Genomic DNA, 25,152 nt, shown 5'->3' on the forward strand with positions numbered 1-25,152 from the left:
AGCAATCATGAAATTCATTTGGAAAAATAAGAGACCCAGAATAGCCAAAGCAATCCATATATCATTTTTCCATGAAATGGTTGTTCAGGTCTTGTTGGACTGTGTCTTCTGTCATCTAGCTATATCAGTACTTTTCTGGATGCAAGTCCTCTGTTAGATATATATGTTTGTCTTTGAAACTTAATTTTAAGTTGAGTTTGGTTAAGAAAATATCCAAATCATTTATGATTTTATTTGAAAGATAAAAGCTATAATCTTATCCAAAGAAAATAAGAAATACATTTTTTTTGAGGGGGGCGGAGTTTACAATCAGGAAAGGGAGAGAAAAAAGAAAAGAGAAAGTTCAGAGAACAAATCAAGGAAATACTGGAGACACAGTGAACTAAGATTGTTAAAGGAAGAAAATGATAAAGAAAAACAGAAAAGGTGACAAAACCACAAAGAGGTAGTAATGAAAGGAAGAGCCTAAGGAATGGTGGAAGAGAATAACAATTTAAAGTTATGGAGGAAAAAAGAATAAAGAAAAAAGAATAAAAGGAAGACAAAAAATGCAAGAAGAAAATGGCACAGCTGTTCCTGTAGTTCCCACATCTCACCCACTGTCTCAGCTACTGTTATCTTATCTCTCCTTCGCCTACTTCTGTGTCCACCCTGCTTCCTAGAAGTCCCTCCTTTCCTTCCATATTTTAATTCTTCAACATTTCACTGCTCCACCTTCCAAACATACAAAATAGCTGGGTTGTATCCTTTCCATCTGTACTGTATAATAGCATAGCTCTGAAGTCAACTTGTTTGGATGTGAATCCTAGCTCTACCACTTGCTAGCTCTGTGACCTTGGACAGAACCGCACCATTAAGATACTAATTTCACTGTCTGTATGATGGGAGTGATAACCATGCCTGTCTCAAAATTATTTTTGGAAATTGATGTATCTAAGTAAAGCTTTCATTGTGCTTGACACGTTGTACTTAGTTATTAAACATTATAATGCTATTTGTGTGTGTGTGTGTGTGTGTGTGTGTGGGTGGGTGTTGGGGGAAGGAGGTGTTTCCTGGTTTCCATGCCTTCCACTTTTGGCTCTCTGTTCATGTTCTTTTAATTTGGGCACATCTTACCAAACTAAAATACTTAAGTGGCAAAATACCACAAAGCGTCATGCTTCTGAAACTCCAAGATATAAACACAACTGTATTTGCTCATCTGGAATGTAAAGTTGGAAGTAATAATAATGCTTATTTACAAAGTGCATGAACTGTGAGCATTTTAACCTGGTACTGACAGACATTTAGTAGTAGAAAACTTGAAGGGTCCAGGACAGGGATTTCCTGGTTTCTGTAATGCTGAGATGTCAAACCAAACCAAAGTTTGATAAATACAGCTGAGGCAGGTGAGAAGTTCTGAAATTTTATGTAAATGGAGGACATGAACTCTGCCCTTTTCATGCCTGTCACCTCTGCTACAATTCTCATTAAAAAAAAAAAAAAGCGAATTTGGAAGAAACCTCCTTCTTGATGAAAGACCCCTTGGGCATCATTTCTCATCTGCCTTTGTCACAACATGATGAACAAAGGTTTATTTTTTAGTAATATTTTTTTTGGATTTTTCTCCAGTTGTTGCTAAGTTTTCTCTTAGTTTGAAGTAAAACTGTTTTTTTCCCCTGAATTAATATAGGGAAAAGAATTTTCCTGTTTTACTTGTAGACTTTCAGCAATATGAAGTAATGTTATCGAGCTGTTTTATCTCTGCCATACAACATTTCCTAGTTCCTACTACTGTTCTTAAAAAAAACAAACAAACAAACAAAAAAAAAAACCTGACATATTTCTTGCTTTCTGGTTTGTTCAACTCTGGATACAGACTAATTTGTTAAGATGCTGCTTAAAATATGCCATGCACAATTGAGCCCAGTTATCTAGGTGTGTTTCTTGTTCTGGTTGAGATCCCATTGTTCTATTAACCAGCCTAAAGTGGTGACATTGGGTTTTAAGCCATTATAACACAATGCTCATAGATTATTTTGGAGTGAGCATATAATTATTGTCAAAACCAGGACACTTTTAAGAGTAAAAAGGGTTATGATTATTTGTCAACCTCAGGCCACAGACATAAACCAGAAATAGTATGGGTACATAGGGATGTGTGCTCACTGTATTTCTTAGTTTTCTATTGCTATAAAAATACGAGGTTGGATATTTGTAAATCAGTGAGTTTATGTAGCTCACAGTTTTGGAGGTTCAAGAGGATGGCACCAACATCTGCTTGGCTGTGGTGAGGGCCCCCTTGGCTCTACTACATCATGGCGATGGCATCACGGTGGGAGTCATGGTGAGAGGGAGATCTAATATGGGAGACTGGAAGCCAGAGAGTGATGGAGAGGGACTTTTCTTGCTCTTTTATAGCAACCCTCTCTTGAGAACTCACCAAGGTTCCAGGAGAACTACCTTCATCCCATCCAAGGGCAGCATCTCTGTTTCAGTCAGCTGTTTTTGCTACTGGGAACAAAAGACCTGACAAGAACAATTACAGGAGGAAAAGTTTATTTTGGGGCTCATGATTTCAGAGGTATCAGTCCATAGATGGTGACTTCATTCCTTGGGGCCAGAGATGAGGCCAGACCTCATAGTGGAGGAGTGTGGCAGAGGAAAGTGGCTCAGGACACCACACAAAGGAGGAGAGAGGCAGAGGCAGAGGTACAGGGAGAGGGAGAGGGAGACAGATTCCACTTGCCAGAAACAAAATACATACCCCAAAGGCATGCCCACCAATGACCTATATCCTCCAGCCATACCCTACCCGCCTCCGGTTATCAGGTTATCACCAAGTTAATCCCTCTCAGGGTATTAATTCAATGACTAGATTAAGGCTTTCCTAACCCAATCATTTTACCTCTAAACCTTCTTGTATTTTCTCACACATGAGCTTTTGGAGGCTACCTCATGTCTAAACCATAACCATCACTAGTGATCTACTTTATCTCCCACTAAGCCCCACCTCTTAAAGGACCCACCACCTCTTTACAGGCCACATTGGGGGCCAAGCTCACAATACACAAACCCTTGGAAGACAAACCATATCTAAATCATAGCAGTCACTTTAATTATATTAAGTTGAACCTCAAGCCTGAGATGATAAAGCCTTTTCAAAAGAGTTTTTATGTTAATTGCTAATAGCCCTGGTGTTTCCCCTCTATCATGTACTTAAGCAGTTGATTTTTTTTCTGAACTTCATATTTATATTCATGTTTGTATAAAGTATAATTGAATTGATGTTTGTTCTGTGGAGATTATTTAAAAAATCTAGATTTTTATCTTTCAAACTAACTATTCTCCCCAGTCTACATCACCTGAAAATTTGATGAACAACATTCTTCTCGTTGTTGGTAGTTTAAAAGGTGTCTTCCCCAGATCCTTTGTACCAGTCCACCTCACCCTCGCGGAGCTCCCAAGTTCTAAGGGGGAAATTGAAATAGACATCTTAGAAATCCCCTCTCAGCTATTTCTATTTTAATAGGAGAAAAGGAAGCCTCAAAATTTTCAGAGCAGAAAGTATTGATATCTCATGATTATTTCTCAGGCAATTTGGTAAGAATTTTATTTTGTAAACAGGTTTTGAACATCTTCCAGATATCAAATAATAGGCACTGAAAATAGAGTTACGTCCAGTACTGGTTGACTGTGAAAGATACAGCTGATAGATAGGTGCTGTCGGAAAGGCTGAAGTCAACTTGAGTGGGGAGAAAAAAGAGGAAGATCTTTTTTAAATGGGCATCTTCCTCCACTAAAATTGCCTGTATACAAATTTAACAGGTCAGTTAATAAAAAGGTAGTTTTTGTGTATTTCACAAGTCACTCATATTGTAAAGAAAAGTTCTCTTAGTCTTGGCTCTTGCCCTTGCCTCTTGTCCATAGGATCTATGCATTTATGCTATTTTTTTCACATAAATTTAAAGTTCACTAACCTTTGCACATGTGTTATCTTTTAGAATAGCAACTTCTAAATACTTATTATTGGAACTCTTTGAAGGAAATGTATCTTACACTGTAATCCAGTATGCATGTGTGTGTGTGTGTGCATGCGCGTTCTCTCTCTCTCTCTCTCTCTCTCTCTCACACACACACATACACACACACACACACACACACACACACCACCAGAAATAAGTTTCTTGAGAAAGTACCTGCTACTTCCAGTTGCTATTTACCTTTCTTTTCCTTTCTTGTGTCATTTAGTTCCTCTACATTCCATTCAAACAGGGCATGTTGAGACCAAATAAATTAATTTCTAACCTGGCTTGCACAATTAGTTTGTAAACTGTTCTGAAGTTCTTGTCCATTGACTCCTAAGTTATGTATAGATGCTTTATGGTGGTAATGATCAGTAGAAAACTAGACTTACTTGGGCATGAATCTAAAATAATAGTGAGGAACAGGACTCTATGATCTTTTTGTTCTTGGGCATAAATTTTGGCTCACAGGACTAGCATAACAAACTGAATTGTTTTGGGTCTCCTATATGAGAACAGCAATTAATTCAGTCCTGGAACAATGAATAGCACACAATCTTCAATCCAAGTATTTAAATTACATAAACTGTTACTTGCATAAAATATCCTGTGCTAGACTTTTTTAGAATATATTTTTAGTTGTCAGTGTACCTTTATTTATTTATATGTGGTGCTCAGATTCGAACCCAGTGCCTCACACATGCTAGGCAAGTGCTCTACTACTGAGCTACAACCCCAATCCCCTGGGCTAGACTTTTAAAATTCAAATATTTAGTCCAGGAGTTATGATTGCCATGCTAAAATTGATATGAAGAAACAAGCCTATCTCTAGAAAGTTAATTTGCCTGTATTAACAGTTTAATTGTTCATCTATTAGAGAATTATTGTTTTCTAAGTGGAGGGCTTGAGGCCATATAATTTCCTGGGTGTTTTTATCTTGCTTTTATACCACTTCTACCATATTCATAAAGATGTTCAGATGGAGTCTTTCTGATGTAATTTTGAGTACTTGTAGGAAATCGCAGCATCTCTCAGAATTCGAAGCCAGGAAAGGCTAAGACTATCATGTTATGTGTTTTAATTTCAGCAAATGTACCTAGACCTAATTTTTAAAGTTTTAATTCAACAAACATAGAGTGTTCTCTATAACATTATGAAGATGGAATTTGGAAACAGATTGATTTGGACTAAGTCTAAAAATTTGAGATTTCAGGATTGAGCTCTAAAACATCTTGTTTCTCATTCCTCACTTATAAAACTAATACTTACCTCAAGGGTTTGTAGAAGAATTAAATGAGATAGACACACACGTGAAAACCATGCTCCCTGATATATAGGAGGTACTATGGAAATACATATTTTAATATAATTACATATACATTATGTGTCTATGTATATATATGTATGTATAAATTCCTTCCTTTTGGATTTGATATTTGTGTACTGGAATTTTTTTTAAACATTTATTTTTTTAGGTGTAGATGGACACAACACAATGCCTTTATTTGTATGTGGTGCTGAGGATCGAACCCGGGTCTGCCCTTGCTAGGCGAGCGGTAGAGCGCTCTACCGCTGAGCCACAATCCCAGCCCTATGTAATGGAATTTAGAAACTTGTATTTTTATTTCTGAGTCAGTGTGCTCATTATACTTTTTTGATTATCAGTGTTAACATAGGACACTGAGACTGGGAAAGTTAATTGAAAAATTATACATTATAATTTTCTGGGAGCAAGTTCCATTTATGTCTAGTATAATGGTTTGATTAATGCTGAAACTTAAACCTTGACAACAATGTAAATTAGCCTTAATGCATTTGAATTTTATTTTTCTTCCCTATTCCAAATGAAGCAAAAGATAAAGTTTCATTTGTTCTTGAGTATTTACTCATTAATGTTTGAATCAGATAATTTTTCTCTTTGAGACTAATATTTTATAACATTCTTATGTTTTGGAATTTATATGGTGATATATATATATATATGACAAATTTCCCATAAAAACTATTAGTTTCTTTTTAATATTGTAGCTATTACACAAGTATATATTTAACTTCATAGTATTTCTTTAGAAGTTGTGTTATGTGTATGACTGTGGTAGGATGAGAATTGAGACATAACTGTCTGGGCAGTATATTTTCCACTGTCCAAACTTGCTGAATACATTAACAAGTGCTTTAGTTAATGCCTTAAGAATTCAATCTGCAATTGGCCAAACACTTCTATTATGGGAAAGAGGTGTTGGTAGTATATATAATAAGAACAGTGCTTTCTGAGGAGATCCTGCTATGCTAATCAAATCCAAGTTAAAATAGGTCAGAAGGATGCTGTCTGGGGATTTAGGGCCACTGGGTAGAAGCTGGTTTAGATTTGTTCTCAGTGGCCTCAAGGTGTATATGTAGAATTATGAATGGTATTTATCATGAGCCAGATTTTGCCTCATTGTGAAAACCTGTCTTCCAAATGGTACCTTTGACTAGTAGTGACACATTGAATTGGGTTCAGAGGCTCTCTGTTCTAATTGCAGCTCAATTCCTGACCAACTTTGTGGACTTGAGTCTTAGTCGTCTGTAACATGGAGATAATCTGGTTAACTTTCAAGGGTGTTGTGAAGAGGGAATGACTTTAATTGTCACTATACAGTACTCTTTATAGTTTACAAAGTGCTTCATAGTAGTTGACGTATTCAGCAAACTAAGTGTGGCATTAATGTCTTTTTAAGATGTTGAATGTCCTCCAAAAGCCTACTTGTTGAAGGTTTGGTCTCCAGCCTGAGACATTATTGGGAGGTGTGGAACCTTTAGGATGTGGGGCCTAGTGGAAGGAAGTGAGGTCATTGGAGTCCTAACCTTGGAGGGGATATTGGAACCCCTGACCCTTTCCTCCCGCTCTCTTCTCAGTTGCCATAAGGTGACAGCTTTGCTCCACCACATGTTCTTCTCTGTGATGTTCTGCCACAACTCAGATCCAAAGTGACAGGGCCAAGTGACCATGGTCTGAGACCTCTGAAACTGTGAGCCAAAATGAACATTTTACCTTATTAATTGATAACCCCAAGTGTTTTTCAGAAACACCTGTAATGGAAAGCCAAGGCAGCTAGGCAGTCACTTGTCAGGGCATTTCCAGTATCCTGTATGTGGTTCAACTTGTTCATATGTATTCTTTATTTCACTCTAGAGATTCTATCAGGAAAGACCTATGCAACTCACTCTTTGAGTTTTTGCCTCTTTATTTCCAGGTTGGATTTTATCTGAGAGCCCTTCAAGTGCTAGCATTTTAGTATTCTACAAGCCTGTAACTACGAAAGACCATTTATCTTCCTCTCCAGTAGTAAAATAGCTGACTATTGGCTAGAGAAAGTTATATTGCAGTTTTCATGGTTGCCAACTCGTGTTGTGATTAATTTTAATGTTTGCTAACACATGCAATAAATTCTCCTTGGCCTTTGTAGCATTCTAAAGCATATTTTCCTCTTTAGATACCTTCCCTTAGGCAAGGCAAGGGAAGTAGATGTTTGGTCTGAAATTTCTATTTTTAATAGAAAAACACATGCCTTTTTGACACTTCTAAACATAAAGAGTTTTATACAAGCATGTATTTTAGGATGCATTTCTTGGAGAAACTGAAAATAAAAAACAGAGTTACCACTATGAATTTGGCTAATGAATGCATACCACTCCCATGAACAGCTCTGAATTCTAATTGCTAGTAGGAAGTGGTCTCTTGTCTGCCTGTTCCTTACCTTAGGGAGAATTTTCTTACCACTTTCCATTTTATCACTGGGAGAGTCCCAGCTTGCCCTTTGTCCCAGAAATCATTGTCATCGTGGATCTTTGCTGCAAAAAAAAGAGAAGTCCTAGAGCCTTTCCATCCCCAGCTTCCTCCACGTGGAGGTAATAAAACCCTTGGCAACCATGTTCCTTGTAATCAGCATGAGGTAATTTTACAAGCTACCATGAAAGAGCCATTTGTTGAATGTCTGCCTTGTGACAGCCATTTGCTGATGGTTTAATATGCTTTGCCTCATTTAAATCTTAAGACATCTTTAGGAGGGTGGAGAAGCGAAAAAGCAAGTTTTTTTTTTTCCCCACCATGCCCAGAGGAACTTGCTGGCCTGACCCAGCCTTACGTGTAATAGCCTAAAATGGAGTGCTAAAGTCAGTTTCCAGGTTGGGGCAGAAACGATCTCAGATACAAGTGTTTTAGGAAGTGCTTTTTAGTTACAAAGCAAAATGTTTCAACACTGTTTAGATGGGTCTTGGAAGTGGAGTGTAGATGGTGCCCTGCAGGTAGGTGTACATGGCGTCAAGTGGAAAGGCTAGTTCTTTGACTCACAGCCAACTTCCTGCTGTGCACCCTGTGAAGGGCTTTCGTATCTCTTCTCTAACCCTGGCATTTGAAATCAGGCTGAAGTGAAACTTCTGGGTGGCTTAGTTTCCTTTCATGGCTGTTAAAAGAAAAAAAAGTACCCATTCTAAGCCATTGTTCTTACACTATTGCCAGATCTAACATGTCATGTCTTGTTGCATTACTAACGTATCCCGAACTTCGGTATTTCTGCAAGATTGTTGGCCCAAGGTCTGAAGGTTAAACTTTTAACATATTCGACTCAAATTCCTTCCTTTTTTACTTGTGCTTTTGGTACTTGTTACGAGGCAAACCTCTCTTTTAAAAAAAAATTCTTGCATCTTTAAATGTTAAAGAGGTTGTTACCTAATTAAAGAGTGACACTGAGCTGATTTCTAGTGGAGAAGCCTCTAAAAGCACTTTCTTAGCATATACCCACCTCTAATTTTAGAGAAGGAGCAGACCAAGGAATACGAGACAGCTAGTTTTAGAAGCAGGGTGAGGAAGATAGAGAGATTGTTGGGTCTGATACAGCTGAATTCCCTCATGCAGGAGAAAAGGGGGCTTGTCAAAGGCTGTGACTGAACTGGTGTTAGGGATTGTATCCGCAAAGTTTAAATGATATTACAAGGTCATGGGGAGGTAATGCTCATTGCCATTCTATTTGAGAGACTTCGAGGACTTTATACAAAACACTCCATGGCATCGAATGTCCTGGGAGCGAACACCTTGCCATTAATTGGGCATTCTTGGTGCAGGTTCAGGTGTACTCCAGGAAATCCACTTTTGCTGAGAGCTCAGTAAGGGTTTAGTCATCTTTTCATCTTAGTGAGGCTATTCCTGGAAGAATGAGGCAATGTTAATAATAATACTTTACATTTATAATAGGGCTTCAGAGTTCGCAGAGAACTTTCACACAGATTATCCTTTTGTGCATCTCAGCAGCCCTGTGAATTAGGTGTGGCAGTTATTATTAATACTTTTATTATGCAGTAAATTTAGAATTAAGACAAAATATGTGACCAGCCCAAGACACGTAGATTTTTTTTTATTTAAAAAAAAATGTGTTCTAAAGGAGGCAGAGAGAGAAAATTAAACCCACATGTACCCCACCACCACCAAGAGAAGTCTTTTTGCAGAAGACTGTCTTGCCCTATGTTTCCCATCTATTAGCCCAGACAGTCCTGTGGTCTTAGTTCCCACACAGAAGCAGATTGGTTATTTACTGTAGTGTAAAATCAGATGTTACCTATGGGGAGACTGTTGAGGGGGACCATAAACCCAAGGCCCTAAAATGGAAAGAGATTTTGCAATCTGAGGTTTTATATTTGGCCAACTTCACTTTGCTCAGCCCCACCTCTGCTTTTTGACTTAGAGATGTCATGGGCACAGTATTCAACTATGGTTTCCTATCTTGATATTTGGGAGCAGTATTGGGACTATACTCTTGGTGTTGTTACGTATTTGTTCTGTTTTGCTTTATGCTTCCATCATAGCCCATTGTCTCTGAGGTGTCCACACCATGTTCATTCAAGGTATTCAGAAACTTGGGAAATGGATAACTGTAATGATCAGCTGTGATTGTTTCTGTTTTCTGTGTAGCTTTGGCTGTCAAAATATCTACCATGGATTAGTATTAATTGTGTTGGGTCAGATAAGACACTGATCTCATACTATCCATTAAGACTAGGTCCCCCATCACAATTAAGAAATGCTAAGTAGGGGCTGGGGATATGGCTCAGCGCTAGAGTGGTTGCCTTGCATGTGCAAGGCCCTGGGTTTGATCCTCAGCACCACACAAAAATAAATAAATAAAAAGCATAATAATTATATTGGTTTTATTTCTTTACAAATCACACTGGCTATAATATTTTTTAAAAACTTAAACTAATGAAGAAGGGTTTATTTTAGCTAAGTACAATTATTTGAAAAGGATGTTATAGGAGAAATCTAATAGCTAGAGGGTGGGTTATATAACTTTTGAATGTTCTTTTGACTTAGAAATTCCAAGATCCCAAAACTAGGCAATGAAGGAAGTCTAAGAAATGCCAGCAGCCTTAGTTACAGTGTTGTGTTTGTTTGTTTGTCATAGACTGCCTTTTCAAGGTGTGCCCTATGAATCGATATTCTGCCCAGAAGCAGTATTGGAAAGCCAAGCAAGCCAAACAGGGGAACCACACAGAGGCCGCCTTGCTGAAGAAACTACAGGTAAGGGCCAGGCTGCATGTGTCTTGCTCAGGCTGGACTAGAGCAGCAATAACAAAACATGCATTCACAGCTTTCTAGCTTTGTGATTTCACCCAACACACAGAGATTTCAGATACACATTGAAAAGTGTAGGGCAGTTTTAAGTTATAGGGTGTGACCACTTGTTTTCTGGCAATACAAGCTGCCATTTTTTTAAGGGTGTGCCGGACTAATTCAAAGCTTCATATTAAACTGAAAACCAGTTCAGAATCTCTGTAGGAATATTAAGTTCAGGTATATATTTTACCTGACTTAGTATGGAATTCGTAAATTGGAAAAACAATTTAAAGATCATTGTTTCTGGTTTTGCTGAGTTTAAATTTCATAGAACATAGAAAATAAAATTCCTACTATTTTTAGAATAAAAAACTATACTTTGAGACTTTTGTAATTGACCTTCTATCCTGGTTGGTGTTTCTAGAAATATTCCTTCTTAAAGCAATTTTATAAGACCAAAATGTTTTCCTGAAATTTTCAACATAAAAGAAACCCAAGACATTTTTGGCTACAGTTCAGCATGAGTTGAGAAATTATCACATTATATTACAATCACTTATTTAATTATTGCTCTCTTTCTCTCCCTCTCCCCAAACTCTAAGCAACCAGCCAATTGTATTTCTGGTTATATACTTTTTACTAAAAAAAATATTTCTTTGTTAATTATTATACTCTGTTGACTCTGTTTCCACACTGAATATTTGATAATCATTTTATAGCATGCTGCAGAACTGGAACAAAAACAAAATGAATCAGAGAATAAGAAACTGTTGGGAGAAATTGTGAAATACAGTAATGTTATACAAGTAAGTCTCTACTTTTTCATAAAAGGGATGGATATTTTATGGGTAATTATCCAAATTATTCATTTGGTTGGAATGCCAAATGAAAATTTGGAAATATAATAGTTTGTTCTTCAGTGAGAACTACAAATGTTGTGATGTATTCAGTTGATATTCAGTGCACGATTCTGTACATCTAAAAATAATCCTGGGTTAGGTGCATAGCTCAGTGGCACAGTGGTATAGAGTTTGCCTACTTTTAGTGAGGTCCTCGGCTCAATCTCCAACACTATCAAGGGGGTAAAAAAGAATAAGTCTGATGTATGCACATAAAGAAGTGATTGAATCTAGGTGTATGTATAAAAAGGAATAAGGTAGGGTCTGGGGCTATATCTCAGTGGTAGATCCCTTGCCTAGCATGTGTAAGGCACTGGGTTCAATCCTCAGTACCACGTATAAATAAATAAATAAATAAAATAAAGGTACAAAAATGCAATAACATCATCATCATCATCATCATCATCATAATAATAATAGAATAGAGTTTCTTTTCCTGAGGAAAGGATTTCTAAAGGTCTATAAGAAGTAATCCTTTAGATTCATGGGATTACATTTTGACATCAGGGTCTTTATATTTATCTTTTATAGAGAAAGGAAAAATTTCAAATTGTACTTTCAGATAGAAATCCTCTTTGAATGTTATTAGAAGGTTTTCTACTTCAATTAATATGCACACTCTGATTTATCTCAGCTGCATTCCTTTCCTGTGCTTCATTTGGATCTTTTTAGCTTTTTTAATAAATGCCCCACCTTGTTCCAAAAAAGAGTGCAAGACATTTTCCAAAATACGTAACACATAACAAGATAAAATGCAAATAGTTAAGGCAGTTGGGTCAAAGGGAAAATAATGACTGCATGAGCAAGCTGAAGTTAGGGGTGAGGCATGCTTATGAAAACCATGTGGTAAAGTCCGATAAACTTTGTCCTGAAGCCTTTTTGCTGCCTGCTCAGCCATAAGGGAAGCTTCTATGCTATAGCATTAGCATTGGAGGCCCATAACATACGGCCAAACAGAGGTCTAGACTGGAAACCATTCCCAGAAATAAGAGCAAGGAAGTATTTCTCCTATGAGTGCTCATAAAGAGGACACTGCTTCATTTAGTAAACAATGTCCTTAACCACTTCCTTACAGCAAATACCACAACAAGGGAGTACTTCATAAACCTGTTTTTAAAAGTAATATCCCCCTGATATTTTGGTTTTGAACAATGGCAAAAAACCAGAGTACAGGGCAAAGCAATTCTCTGAGAAGACAAGATGAGAAAACCTGGGTCTGCAGCTTCCTGCATGTATGACTAAATCTGATGAAAGATAACATGATACTCTTGGCATGGGTAGACTGATGTCCCTTGGGCAATCCTCCATAAATAGTTTCTCTGCACAGATTTTTGATTGGTGTTAAGTCCAGCCAGTACTTAAGTGTTCCTTGTCAAGTACTTGAAGTGAAAAGGTTTGCCTGCTCAGTTAGGGGCTGACCCATGGCTTTAATGCGGTGGAACCCAGAAGAAGAATGCGGTTGTCCCACGAGGGTTTCCAATAACCAAGGGTATAATAGAGAGCTTTTCAAAGATCTGTTTTTTTTTTTTCAATTGAAGACCTTTCTTTTATTTTGAGATCACTCCCTTTTTATATTGTAGGCATTAAAATGACTGTTGTTTTTTCAAAACAATTGTAATAATAGATGGGAAACCTATTTTGTTTTGGTTTTCCTATTTAGTAGAATTACATTTTTGGAAATGTTTTCTTCATGGAATCCAAAATATCTGAGAATGGAGCCTCTACACTCCTGTGAGAAGGGGCTGGTTCTGTGGAGTTGCAGAGCCTGTTTAGGATGCGTAGCCCTCCTGACTGAGGAAGAATTAGGCTGTCCCTGGGCAGGGGTGATACTAAGTAGTTTGAAACATTGTTCCAGTGTCTTAGTTTTTCTTTAGTATATTCTTTTTCTTCTTCTTTTTTGTAGCTATGCGGGCTTTGAGAAAGGATATGGTTTGGGGGACCTCTAGGTCTCCTTTGGACAACCTGGATTTATTCTATTATTTACTCTAGATGAAAAAATAAACATTCAGAGTGTCTTCTGGTTTATGTTGCTCACACACTTACCTCATTATGAAGCAGAATTGGGGGTGGAGGTGGGGAGGAGACAAAGAAGATCATCGACTTGGAAAGATGGTCGTGGAGTCTGAAAACAGGTCCTTTGTTTAGCTTCTGCCTCAAGTCATGTTATATGGGTATATGATATATGTATAATGCACAAATACAATTAAAGGGGAGGCAGAGGGATAAAGGTGGTAACTGCTTGTCTTTCCCCTACAGCTACTGCATATAAAAAGCAACAAATATTTGACTGTCAACAAGAGATTACCAGCTTTACTGGAGAAGAATGCCATGCGTGTGTCCTTGGATGCTGCAGGAAATGAAGGGTCTTGGTTTTATATTCATCCCTTCTGGAAGCTGAGAAGTGAGGGTGACAATGTATGTAAATGTAAAATTAAGGGGGAAATAGTGAGTTCATAGATGAAGCAGTTCTTAATAAGGGACAAAGGGACAAATTCTAAAAGATACAAAGAAAGGATAATTTTCAACCAACATATTTTCATATTAGTGTCTTACTAGGCTAAATGCATGTATTTATAGTACAGTCTGTGTTCAGAAGTCATAAAGTCAGAATTCAAATTAATTTAAAATCACCTTCCAGTTAGAGTTTGCATGAAAGAACGTAAGCAACCTTTATGTTACTGGGTGGTTTTCAGAGTATATTCTCTTGCCTGTTTGTAGGAGGGAGCATGGTTGCAGTAAAAAAAAAAAGCTGTGTTTAAGATACAGAGTCTGCCCTTTGAACCAATAGAGTAACAACACAATGAGTCACAGCAATAATATACTGGCTCCATGGCAGCTTCTTACAGTCGTGTTATAGTAGATGTGGGATATATGAGGAGCTGTAGGTTTAGCACCTACTTATTGATGACAGCTATGTTTATAATTAGTTGTGGACTATGTACATATTGTGACATAAATTATAGTAATTGTCAAAATATTTTCTGCTCTTTTATAGAGAAAAATTACATGAAATGATTCATTAGGATCAATAGTTTGATTTTTTGTGTGCATGTAATATATAAAATATTGGGTGAGAGTTTCTCACACTTGGGAGATGCTTAATAAATGCTGATTGACAGTGAACACCAAATAACTTTCATAAATAGAATGCTCTACCCATGTTGGGCCAGGTGGTTTTGAGGAGATTTTCAAAAATTTGGCAATATGAATTCAAAGCAATATAAAATATAATTATGCAAAGAGTTTTCTCCATCAATATGTTGTTTACATTTTTAATGTGTTTTGGGTATTTCTAGTCTTAGAAATGTCTTCCTTTTATTGTGAATCTACTTTTCTAGCAAATTTTAAAGTATGATTTCAATTCCACAGGATGCAACTTCATGATTTATTTGGGTTAATAAGTTATCTGGTGATATCTTCCTTAGGTAAGGTTTGGGAGAAGCATGGCATGCAGGAATGGAATGCACTTTGAACCTTGTGTTGGATTCCTTATAAAAATAAGTTGTATTCTTTTTCATTTGGCATCAAACAGTGTGCTGTGAGCATGATACATTTTAATTTTAGTAGTTAATTACAATCAACTCTCAATTATTCAGGGGCTGATGACAGGTTTGTGAAAGACCCATGTTTTTGATACCATTGCTTGTCCTGCTTGTCCCCCTGTCACCCACTCCCTGCTCCCACCACTGAGTAGTGTCCCTGTCTATAGGTGTTCCATGAAAATTAAACATCAAAACAAACAAAACCTGAGCTCAAACTCTGAAAGAATGTGGTAAAATGATTGGATAAATTGGAGCCTTTAGGTGATGCATGGATTATATTAATTCACTGTTTATTCATTCTCTCTATTCCTTTCCCTGCTTCCAAATCACTTTACAGAGTCAATAGAGAGTTGAATGTAATGAACTATTTCAAATAATTAGTTGTACTAGAAAAACAAAACAAAACCTACCACTCAAAATGCTCCATTTTGGTGAAAATGGACAATGTAATTGTTAAGTGCAATATAAAAGTGTCCTTATCTAGATGTGCTCCCTATAGCATGGCTGAAACAACCTTCCACTTTGCTTTTTGCTGAAATAGCTCACTGTTTTTGCTCACCACTGTATAGCTTTTGTGTATGATTAAGGTTGCTGTGAAAACCTAAGCACACCCACAGCCCTATATTGGTCACATAAATAGTTGTACTGTAACCCTTATTTTCTTTCTTTGGAAGAGGTAGTATTTTTCTAAAATATAACCTTACTGTTTTGTTGAAAGCAATTGCAAATTCTGTCATTTCTATTACTCCTGATTTTTTTTTCTCTAAAAGCCTATTAAGTTAAGAAGAAGAAATTGCAATGTTTAGGGGACTTTAAAATTATAATTTACTATTTAGCAATTAGTTAAGTATTAATTTAGGCTGTGTGTGTCCAACAAGATGTTCTTCGACACAACCAAATGCAAGAATGAAGTGATGATAGTCAGGGGAGAAAGGTGCTCATTTCCTCAAAAATCAGTGGTCCCTCCACTTACGTGTACCTTTGTAATACATGTTTAAGGATGTGGGAAGGATGGTTTTGACTCATGGATCCAACTTTCACTGTATAGAAAGCCCTTGCTTGCTGTCAAACTGTTAAAAAGTCATGGGGGACAACTATGAACAGAGAACATAAATATTTCATTTTTATTTATTGTCTCCTGATTGAATAGTTAATTTTTCATTTTCAATTTTGATGTAGGAAGACTGGGGTTCTTCACCTTATTGATAGATAGTGAAACTGTGAAAAGGCTAGATATTCTTTAAATGGAGAGAAAATTTCAATTCTTGGGGAAAGAGACTCTTTCCATCTATCAAGTAGATTTTGCTGTTTTAAAAAGTTACATACCTTGAATTTCTAGCCGAGGTGGAACTAGAACTCTGGTGTTTTGATTCCTGTTGTGATATTCTTTTCACCATACCAGGTGCCACTTCAGAAGGAGAGTGACTGCAAATGGCATTATATTGCTCTTTATTTTCAGCAAAATCCCAGCTTGATCTTACATGGCTGTTATATAGAATCCACAGAAGTGCTTTTGGAATTACAATGTTTAAAAAAAGATGTTCATGCTCTACAGGGAATATGATGGCTAATCCTAGGATGTGGCCTAAAATGACTTCACCTTCAAGTTCTGTACTAAATATGCAATTCCCCAGAAAGCTTCTGGCCCCTTCAGTGGATCAGGCCCCAAGTGGCACTCTTAGGCTAATGTTACCATGTTCCATATTTGCCAAGTTTTCTAATTAGGTGTGAATTTCGTGAGAATAGGGACTATTTCTTACATATCTGTGTTCTTCCTGGCACCTCTTACTATTCTTTTTTTATTTCACATCATTGGCATTTTGTTGATTTCATTTGCAAGTGTTATTCAGCTACTCAAGGTACCCATTGTCAATAAGACCGAGGGCCTGGAAGTTAGTGAATTAATGTTAGATTATAATTGTAAGTGCTGTGCTCATAACCCTTGGAAACTGATTCATAGACATTAAGAATCATTTTGGCTGTATGACTGGTGTCTTAAAAATATAGAAGACTTGGGGCTAGGGTGTTAGAGTATTTGCCTCACATGGGTAGGACACTGGATTCAATGCGCAGCACATATGCATAAATAAAATAAAGGTATTGTGTCCATTTATCTACAACTAAAAATTAAAAAATATACTTAGAAGACTTTATGGTGGTGTTTTGAAGTAAATATAACATATGAATTGACCCAAAGCTTATAGATGAATATGGTAAAATCATAAGACTCAGAGCAATGTGTAATATAGATGTAACCTAAAATATTGAGTTGGCAGGACATAGCTCAAATATATCATAATGTTTAGCAACTTACTGGCTCATATTTACATGGGACAGATGAGAATGAAATAGTAATAAAATATGTTTTTTTTTTTAAATTGGGTGCCCAGATGTAGCACTGGTAAAATGTGGAATCAAGCACCCAGTAATTTTTAGTGTGGATGAGTACTTGGGCCTCTGTGTGGCTCTATGACCTGAAGCTGCCTTGGTGTCATGGGAAGGAGCTTCAATATCTTGTGTGTGTGTGTGTGTGTGTGTGTGTGTGTGTGTGTGTTTAGGAGAGGAGAGTAGTGGAAATATGCTTAGGCATATTTATTTTTACATATTTTTGTTTCTGATTTAATTTTTAAGAGGTATCATATCATGATTAAATAGTAGAAAATCATATAAAGACTGTGAAGAGTCACTCTTACCCTTTCTCCCATCTGTCCAATCCCCACTTCCTTAACCCCCCCGAAAAAGATACCATGCTATGTGCCTTGCTCTTCCCCTTCATATTTGCACTTAATACTATTTCATGATGATTTCTCCTTATCTCTGTATGAAGAGTTTCTATGATGAGTCTTTGAGAGTCACAACTTCTGACTTTTACTATGGACTTGGAAGGTAGGATAATGAGTAGAGGCCAATCCAGTAAATAGTTGGAGTTATTTCCACAAAACAAAGTACAGCTTTCCATTGTTTGATTGGTTTGGGGATTCTTTATCATATCTGAATCTCCAAATATATTTTGTAACAATAGTACCATGTGTGACTATAGACTCCTCCATATAATCTATATGAGGTTATCTGATATTGAAAATATGAAATTGATGTTCCTTAAAGTTTTGGTTTAAGATACATGGAGAAGTTCTGAACCCTAATTTGTTTTTCAGTTATCTATTAAACTAATTGGTATAAAATATACCAAAGGAAGCTTTTGGTTTTCATTTGGAGATGATAAGAAAGTCTGTAATTGAGAGTGTAGGTGCCACAGTATTACATCTTTTAAAGAAATTTAGGGGTGTAACTAACTTTAACAACTAAAATTAACTGTTTATTATTTTTATTAAGAAAGGATAACTTTAATTCCCTACAATTTGAGTTACAAATAAAAATATTTGAAGATAAAGTAGACATTGCTATGGTAGCATAAATTAAAAAATCAGCTTAGGTTTACTTCTGGAGAACTTTTCCCACAACTAATTTTAGTTTTGATGTTAAAAGGAGTACCAGGCTTAAGTAATATTAATTTGGGATGTTTAAGATAAGAGGGAACCAGATGCCAAGCCCAAACAAAAAGCATATTTTTGTAAGTCATACCTCAACTTGTATTTCCTGAATCCAGATGATATTAAAATTTAATAAATTTCTGAGGTTATGGGAAGATCAAATTTGCCAGACTTGTGTCCCTTTACAGAGATAATACAAATATATAACATATTTTGCTTGCACTTGGAGTAATTTTGATATATATGTAGACTGGTTTCATTGTGGCAGTTGCTTTTACTCTCTATTTGCTGTGCTTGTGGTATAAGACTTGTGGGGAGGAACAATGAGCTGATTATGGACTTCCAGAAAGCTCTATCTGAAATGAGACTGATAATACAAAGATTTGTTCTGGTGTTGTGAGTCCAGACTGATAGGTACTATGGGGCATGATTACATGATCATTTATTAGAATACATTTTACTTCAAAGGTAACAAGAATTGAACTAAAATTTGTGTGGAGGCTAAAAAGACCAGTTGTCAGGTCAACAATGAGAACTCCTGTGCAGTTATTTTTAACTTCAGATATAGGACTAAAGATCCATGCAGTGTCTCAATTGCAATTTCTTTCTGATTTCTAGATTGTCGTAGGAGATAAAGTTGTTTTGATGCCTGTGAATGCAGGACAGCCACTGCATGCCAGCAACATAGAGCTTCTCGATAACCCAGGCTGTAAGGAGGTGAGTTCCCGAGCTAAGGACAGCGATTGTTGGTTTTCTTAGGTGGGAGAGAGAGAAAAAGTCACGTAGTGTCCTTCATTGTTTTCATGAGCATAATCCTTGTAAGGCCAACTAATATTTCTAATGTACATGTAGATGCTGACTAGCTAATTTTAGATGGTCCTTTGCTGACATTTTTATTGAGGTACATGTATCAATTGTTCAAAGTTGTCTTTTTTCTTCTTTTACTAGTTGAAGTAATGATTTCTTTATAGAATGGAATCTGTAGTCTTATAACTCAATATTTCTTCATTAATAGGTGAATGCTGTTAATTGTAACACAAGCTGGAAAATCACTTTATTCATGAAATTTAGTTCCTATCGGGAGGATGTGTTAAAAGGAGTAAGTATGTGCTACATTGAACATTTGCTGGAAGAAATGAAGATAGTCTTACCAAAATTCTACCTGCAGAACCTCTGCACTCGTAATTTACAATGTGACCACAAATCTTAATACTCTGAATTTTTTATTGAGTTACTCCCCACCAGTATTTTAAATGTATAAATAATCATTCAAAGCCAAGTAGCTGACAGAAGGTTCCTGAGTATTAAAACCAAAAAGAACCTTTTGTTTTTCAGGGATAATGAGAAATTCTATAGTTGAGAGTATAGATGCCACAATAATATAACTTCTAGAGAAACTTTGCAGTGTAACTATCTTCAGTAACTAAAATTAAACTGTTTATTATTTTTATTAAAAATAATTCAGACAAATATACACTATTGTCATATATATCTAAAAAGAAATAAAAAATAAAAAAATTAGACAGTTGTTGGAATGCAGTTTTTATTGATCTATTTTTCTAGGGTGATGTTGTTAGACTGTTTCATGCAGAGCAAGAGAAGTTTCTAACTTGTGATGAATATGAGAAGAAACAGCACATTTTCCTTCGTACCACCTTGCGTCAGTCAGCGACTTCTGCTACTAGTTCTAAAGCACTCTGGGAAATAGAGGTGTGTGATTATATAGATTTTTTTTTTACTTTGAATAAATATTTAGATAAAAAGGTAAGCTCCAGTAGGTTGTTTTATCATTATAGGCATCATTTATAATGTACTCATTAAACAATAATTTTTTTGTGAGCCAACTCATACCCCTTCATTGCTGTGATGGATCTGAAAGGATTCTGTGTCTTTCTCCTGTCTTCTTTGAAGTGTCTTTCATTCTCTCACTTATATACAAACACACATTTAATAAGGCCATATATTTGATTTTTGTTTTTAAAAGTCCATTGTGAAACACTATCAAGGCTGATTGGCCAGAAAGGGCCATGGAGTGAAGATGGAGCAGGATGATTCACTTTCAGTGAAGATAGATATCAGAACTAGGCTGTCACTGATGAGAACAGCGTTTTTTTCTGGGGATGCCATTTCTATTGGAATCAAGAGACTCATTGTTGAGAATTTTTTCACCCTTTAGAAAGTATTTATTAAATGTGACAGGATGGTAGAGTAATTAGAAATGTAAGATATGGTTTTTTCTTTAAATTATCTTTCTCTACGGTGGAGGAAATAAGATACATAACCACTTGTGAACAAGGCAACAGCTGATAAATTGCATCTTGATTTAATGGACATGTATGCCTATAGCAATGGTTCTCAACTATTTCAAACCCATCTCCTACCTCCTTTTCCCCCCGACCTCCTTTTAAAGCCCATATTTTGTAGTGCTTCCCATAGTGCCCTAAAATGAAATATACAAGTTCTCATGATTGAAAACAAATATAATATTCCATTCTAATATGAAGAAGAAACAAAAGGAAAATACTTTATAATAAAATGATATGTATTTCAACATGTAAATGACTACTCTGGAAGATACGATATTTATATCTATCTTTGATAAACCCATTTACATCCTGGATTAGAGAGAAGTGGTAGAAGAGGATCTGAAGTCATTCCATACAAGTTTAGGAAAATGAAAGAGCAAAGGTAATTGTGAGACCTTGATTAATAACTAGTAGGAGAAGTAAAAAAACAGAACAAACTTATTTGCACATGATAAAAGAAATAGGGGGGAATAACTACCAGTAGGGTGTAACAAGGCCTATTACAGAAACTTGAACCAAAATGAGGAAGTATGATGTTTATGCAAATGAGCTGTGCCTTATTAATAAATGTAGCTAACACCCAAAGAATTCTTGATGTTATGACATGGGTTAGAATAGAGATGAAAGGATATGATAAAACACTTCTCCTGTCTTGACATCCCCGACTTGTTGAGGCACACCTTTAGTGTCTGGTATTTAGAAAGACTTTGGTGACTGTAGCTATCACCAGGTGACAGAACTGAGAAGGTGTGGGGAAAAAAAACCATCACTAAAGCCAACAGCACAGGAGGCTGCATGAGTCTTTTGCCAGAGGCTGCCTCCCTCTTCAGGGTAAGGCTGAATAGTAACAGGCAACCCCCCAAATAAATAAATAAATAAATAAAACATGAATTTGTACACTGTTGATTTCTTATTGTATTCCAAAAATTAAAAAAAAATCATCAAGATAGAAACACTGTGAGATACTATTTAAAAACTTCACTCATGAAGTATAGTGAGTTCCCTGCTTATTTAATATTTGGTTCCAACTCTGTTACAAGGAGTTTTGAAAACTCTGCCATCTCTTTAGTTGCATGACTTTTGCTGAAACTGCACCACAGCCATGAAACCCTCTCCAGCAAAAGTGTAGTTGGAATTTCTGTGACACATTGAGCAGTCAGATGGAGAGGGAATAGTTATTTAAGGGCTTTGAGATAATGTCTTTATTACATTTAAGCTCCCTTCTCCATCATGAATTCATTAAATAATTGGACCTTTCAGATAACTTGATGCAAAAGCTTTTTAGAATGGTCATGTGCTGAAGTATTACCAATGTGTATTTGTGGAAGAGGTTTGAATGATGCAGGCTCAGGGTGCTTCTCTATTGTATGCTGTAACAGCTGGGTTTCCTCAGGAAGCCGGGCCTCATGCTCTGTCAGCATGAGGATCAGGCATTTCATGCAAAGAGGTGTTTAATATAGGAATTAGATCTGACAGTATTAGAGGGGCTGGAGGAGGAAAACTGGTATGGGGGACATGGACTTATTGAAGATCTAGCATGACAGAAAGCCACCCTCCTCTGAGCCTGCAGGCCTGTCCTCACAAGCTATGCTGTCCCCAAGCACCCACCCTGTAGGAGACTACTGTCACTAAAAGAGGAACCTTTCTGCTGCTATCTTCCTCTGCTTTCCATTCTCATGGAAATGCCCATAACCTCGCCAGGCAAGGTTTCTTTCCCCTGATATAGAGAAGCCTCTGGGCTCTCTGCTAATGCAAGTCTTAGCATTTGGGGTTCCCTTTGCCTGGAATGATCTCGTCAGTCTCTGCATGACTGTCTTGTTCTCTTTCTTCAAGTTTCAGCTCCCATGTCATCTCCGAGTAACCCATGTGGATTGCTATATAGAAATTAGCATTTCCTAGTTACTCCACCATGCACTCTGTCTCCTTCCTTTTCAAATCTTGTTTTTTTCTTTGTTTTCTAATTTTTCTTCTCCATTAGCATGAAATATGTAGTAATTTCCATTGCCTGCCCTTATTGTCTTGAAGGGTACCTGGCCTATAATCAGTTTTTACTTCCATCTATTGAATAAGAGATGGGGGAGAACCACAGTCTTGGGTTTGGGTTGGGCCAGTTTTTGTTCTGGAAATTGCCTTATGGAATGAGACAGTATTTGCAGATGTAAGGCATATATCTCATGCATGCATAGTGAGTTAACAACATTAGTCCATCTCTTTTGCTGACTTATAAAGAATTTTGTTGGCCTGCTACATCATATTCTCATGAAAACGTGTATTAGATTTTACAGGTCAGTATTAACAGGAGGGCACTCTGCATAAACTATTGGCATTTGTTTGCTGGAACATGAATACCATTTGATATTATTGTAATTACTGTCTTTGTAGGTGGTTCACCATGACCCATGCCGTGGAGGTGCAGGCCAGTGGAACAGTTTGTTCAGATTTAAACATCTTGCAACTGGGAACTATTTAGCTGCAGAGGTAAGATTATGGGATATACTGCAAATAAGTCACTAACTCTGAAATAGAGAAATAGGCAATTGGTTTCTCCAAAAGGGATAGTTGTTATATAGATTTGATTATTGCCTGTAATATTCTGGGTTGGCATATAAATTATTTTTTTTATATAAATTATTTTTAAAAATGTAGATAATAGTCAAATTCTTAAAATAAAAATGAAAGTAACAATGAAAAAAAACTTTGCAGTTGATCTTATTGTAAGGTCAGCTGAAACAGGGCATCTGACTTGCATATGTATGTGATATGGTCTAAAATTTTCTATTTTTAGTTTCAATCTTTCAGAGTATCTGTATTAGAGGCATGATCAGTTCACTGTTGATGTGTATGTGACCCACAGTATGTCAGGTTTACATTCAGTGGCCACTCTTTCACCAGTAGGTGGTTTTTATTGTTCAAACCTTTGGAGAGGAAAGGGTTTTGTTCTCGATTCACTAAACTGTCCTAAAACTGTCAATAAGAATAGTAAAAACATATGAAGGACTTTTTAAAAAATAATTTTTGGATATTCATTTATTCTAAAATTAGGTTCTGTGTTTCTATGGTGATATTTTGATACAATGTTCTTATTTCTTTTTAAAAATTATTCTTTTTAAAAAAAGTTAACTTGTTTTATATGACAACAGAATGCATTACAATTCATATTACACATATAGAGCACATTTTTTCATATCTCTGGTTGTGCACAAAGAAGAGTCATATCCTTTGTGTCTTCATACATGTACTTAGAGTAATGATGACCATTACATTCCACCTCTTTTCTACTCCTATGCTGCCTTCCTTCCCCTCCCTCCCCTTTTCCCCTTTGCACTATCTAGACTTTTCTTTTTCTTCTAAAAGCATATTGACAATCAGATGTGAAGAGTGGTAGAAATAACATCAAGAAAGATCTTAGAAATAGTTCAAGTTTGGTTATCTAATTTAAAAATAACTTTAAAACTATTCTTTTATTTGTTTATTTTTGGTACTGGGAATTGAACTCAGGGGTGCTTAACTCCTGAAACATGTCCCCAGCCCTTTTTAAATTTTTTAATTTTAATTTTGAGACAGGGTCTTGCTAAGTTGCTGAGTCTGGCTTTGAACTTGTGATCCTCCAGCATCAGCCTCCCAAGCTGCTGAGATTTCAGGTGTTAAACCATTGCTCCTGGCCTTGAAAATATTCTATTTTTTAAATGTGTATAGAAATATTCATTCTGTTCTTTACTCTGTTTCTGTTTTTTAGAATTTCTTTTGAGATTGTAATCCAGAGGTCTAAAAGGCTTTAACCATCACTTATCTGACTTCTGGTTTTGGGTGTGAGGAGAGATAAGGAGGGAAGTGGTGTTGGTAGACTGATTAGAAGAGACATGGGGAAAAGGGAGGTCTTGTAGGTTCTATAAGCGTATGACCCATCTCTACTTGCAGCCAACCCCATTACCCTCACAAACCTGGTCCTCTGTGGTGTTCTTCATAGTACTCACCATCTGACTCCGTGTGCACTTTATTTTAGTGACTGTCTGTCAAGGGATCACTTTCTATGCCTGATCTTAGCCAAAGGGCCAACAAGTGATGAGTGTACCAGTGCTTTTTGGAGGCAGGGATCTTGGTTTTCACCATCACTGGATCCCCAGCATCTAGAACAGTGGCTGGCACTTGGCAAGCATTTGATGGATATTTTCTGAGTAAATGAATGAATATAAAAGAGCTATGCAGACTTCTGTAAGATTAGAGGGTGGGAAGAAGGAGACTTCAGGATTTGTATGTAAGAGGCATTTGCAGCCATATTTGTGCCAATTAATCTCTCAAAGCTCCACTTTCCTACTCTGGA

The 25,152-nt window shown here is 36.6% G+C and overlaps 1 protein-coding gene across 1 annotated transcript in view; it reads left to right on the forward strand.

The window, feature by feature from the left end:
• Nucleotides 1-25,152, forward strand: part of Itpr2 (inositol 1,4,5-trisphosphate receptor type 2) — a 479,802-nt gene that overhangs the window by 81,803 nt on the left and 372,847 nt on the right. Inside the window, exons 3-9 of the mRNA XM_077799170.1 lie at nt 10,442-10,557; nt 11,313-11,399; nt 13,749-13,907; nt 19,144-19,242; nt 19,541-19,624; nt 20,089-20,235; nt 23,214-23,309. Of these exons, the coding sequence (XP_077655296.1) occupies nt 10,442-10,557; nt 11,313-11,399; nt 13,749-13,907; nt 19,144-19,242; nt 19,541-19,624; nt 20,089-20,235; nt 23,214-23,309 (788 nt within the window). The remainder of the gene's footprint in view (nt 1-10,441; nt 10,558-11,312; nt 11,400-13,748; nt 13,908-19,143; nt 19,243-19,540; nt 19,625-20,088; nt 20,236-23,213; nt 23,310-25,152) is intronic.

The sequence above is a fragment of the Urocitellus parryii genome, chromosome 5, assembly GCF_045843805.1.
Source record: "Urocitellus parryii isolate mUroPar1 chromosome 5, mUroPar1.hap1, whole genome shotgun sequence".
NCBI classification, from domain to species: Eukaryota; Metazoa; Chordata; class Mammalia; order Rodentia; family Sciuridae; genus Urocitellus; species Urocitellus parryii.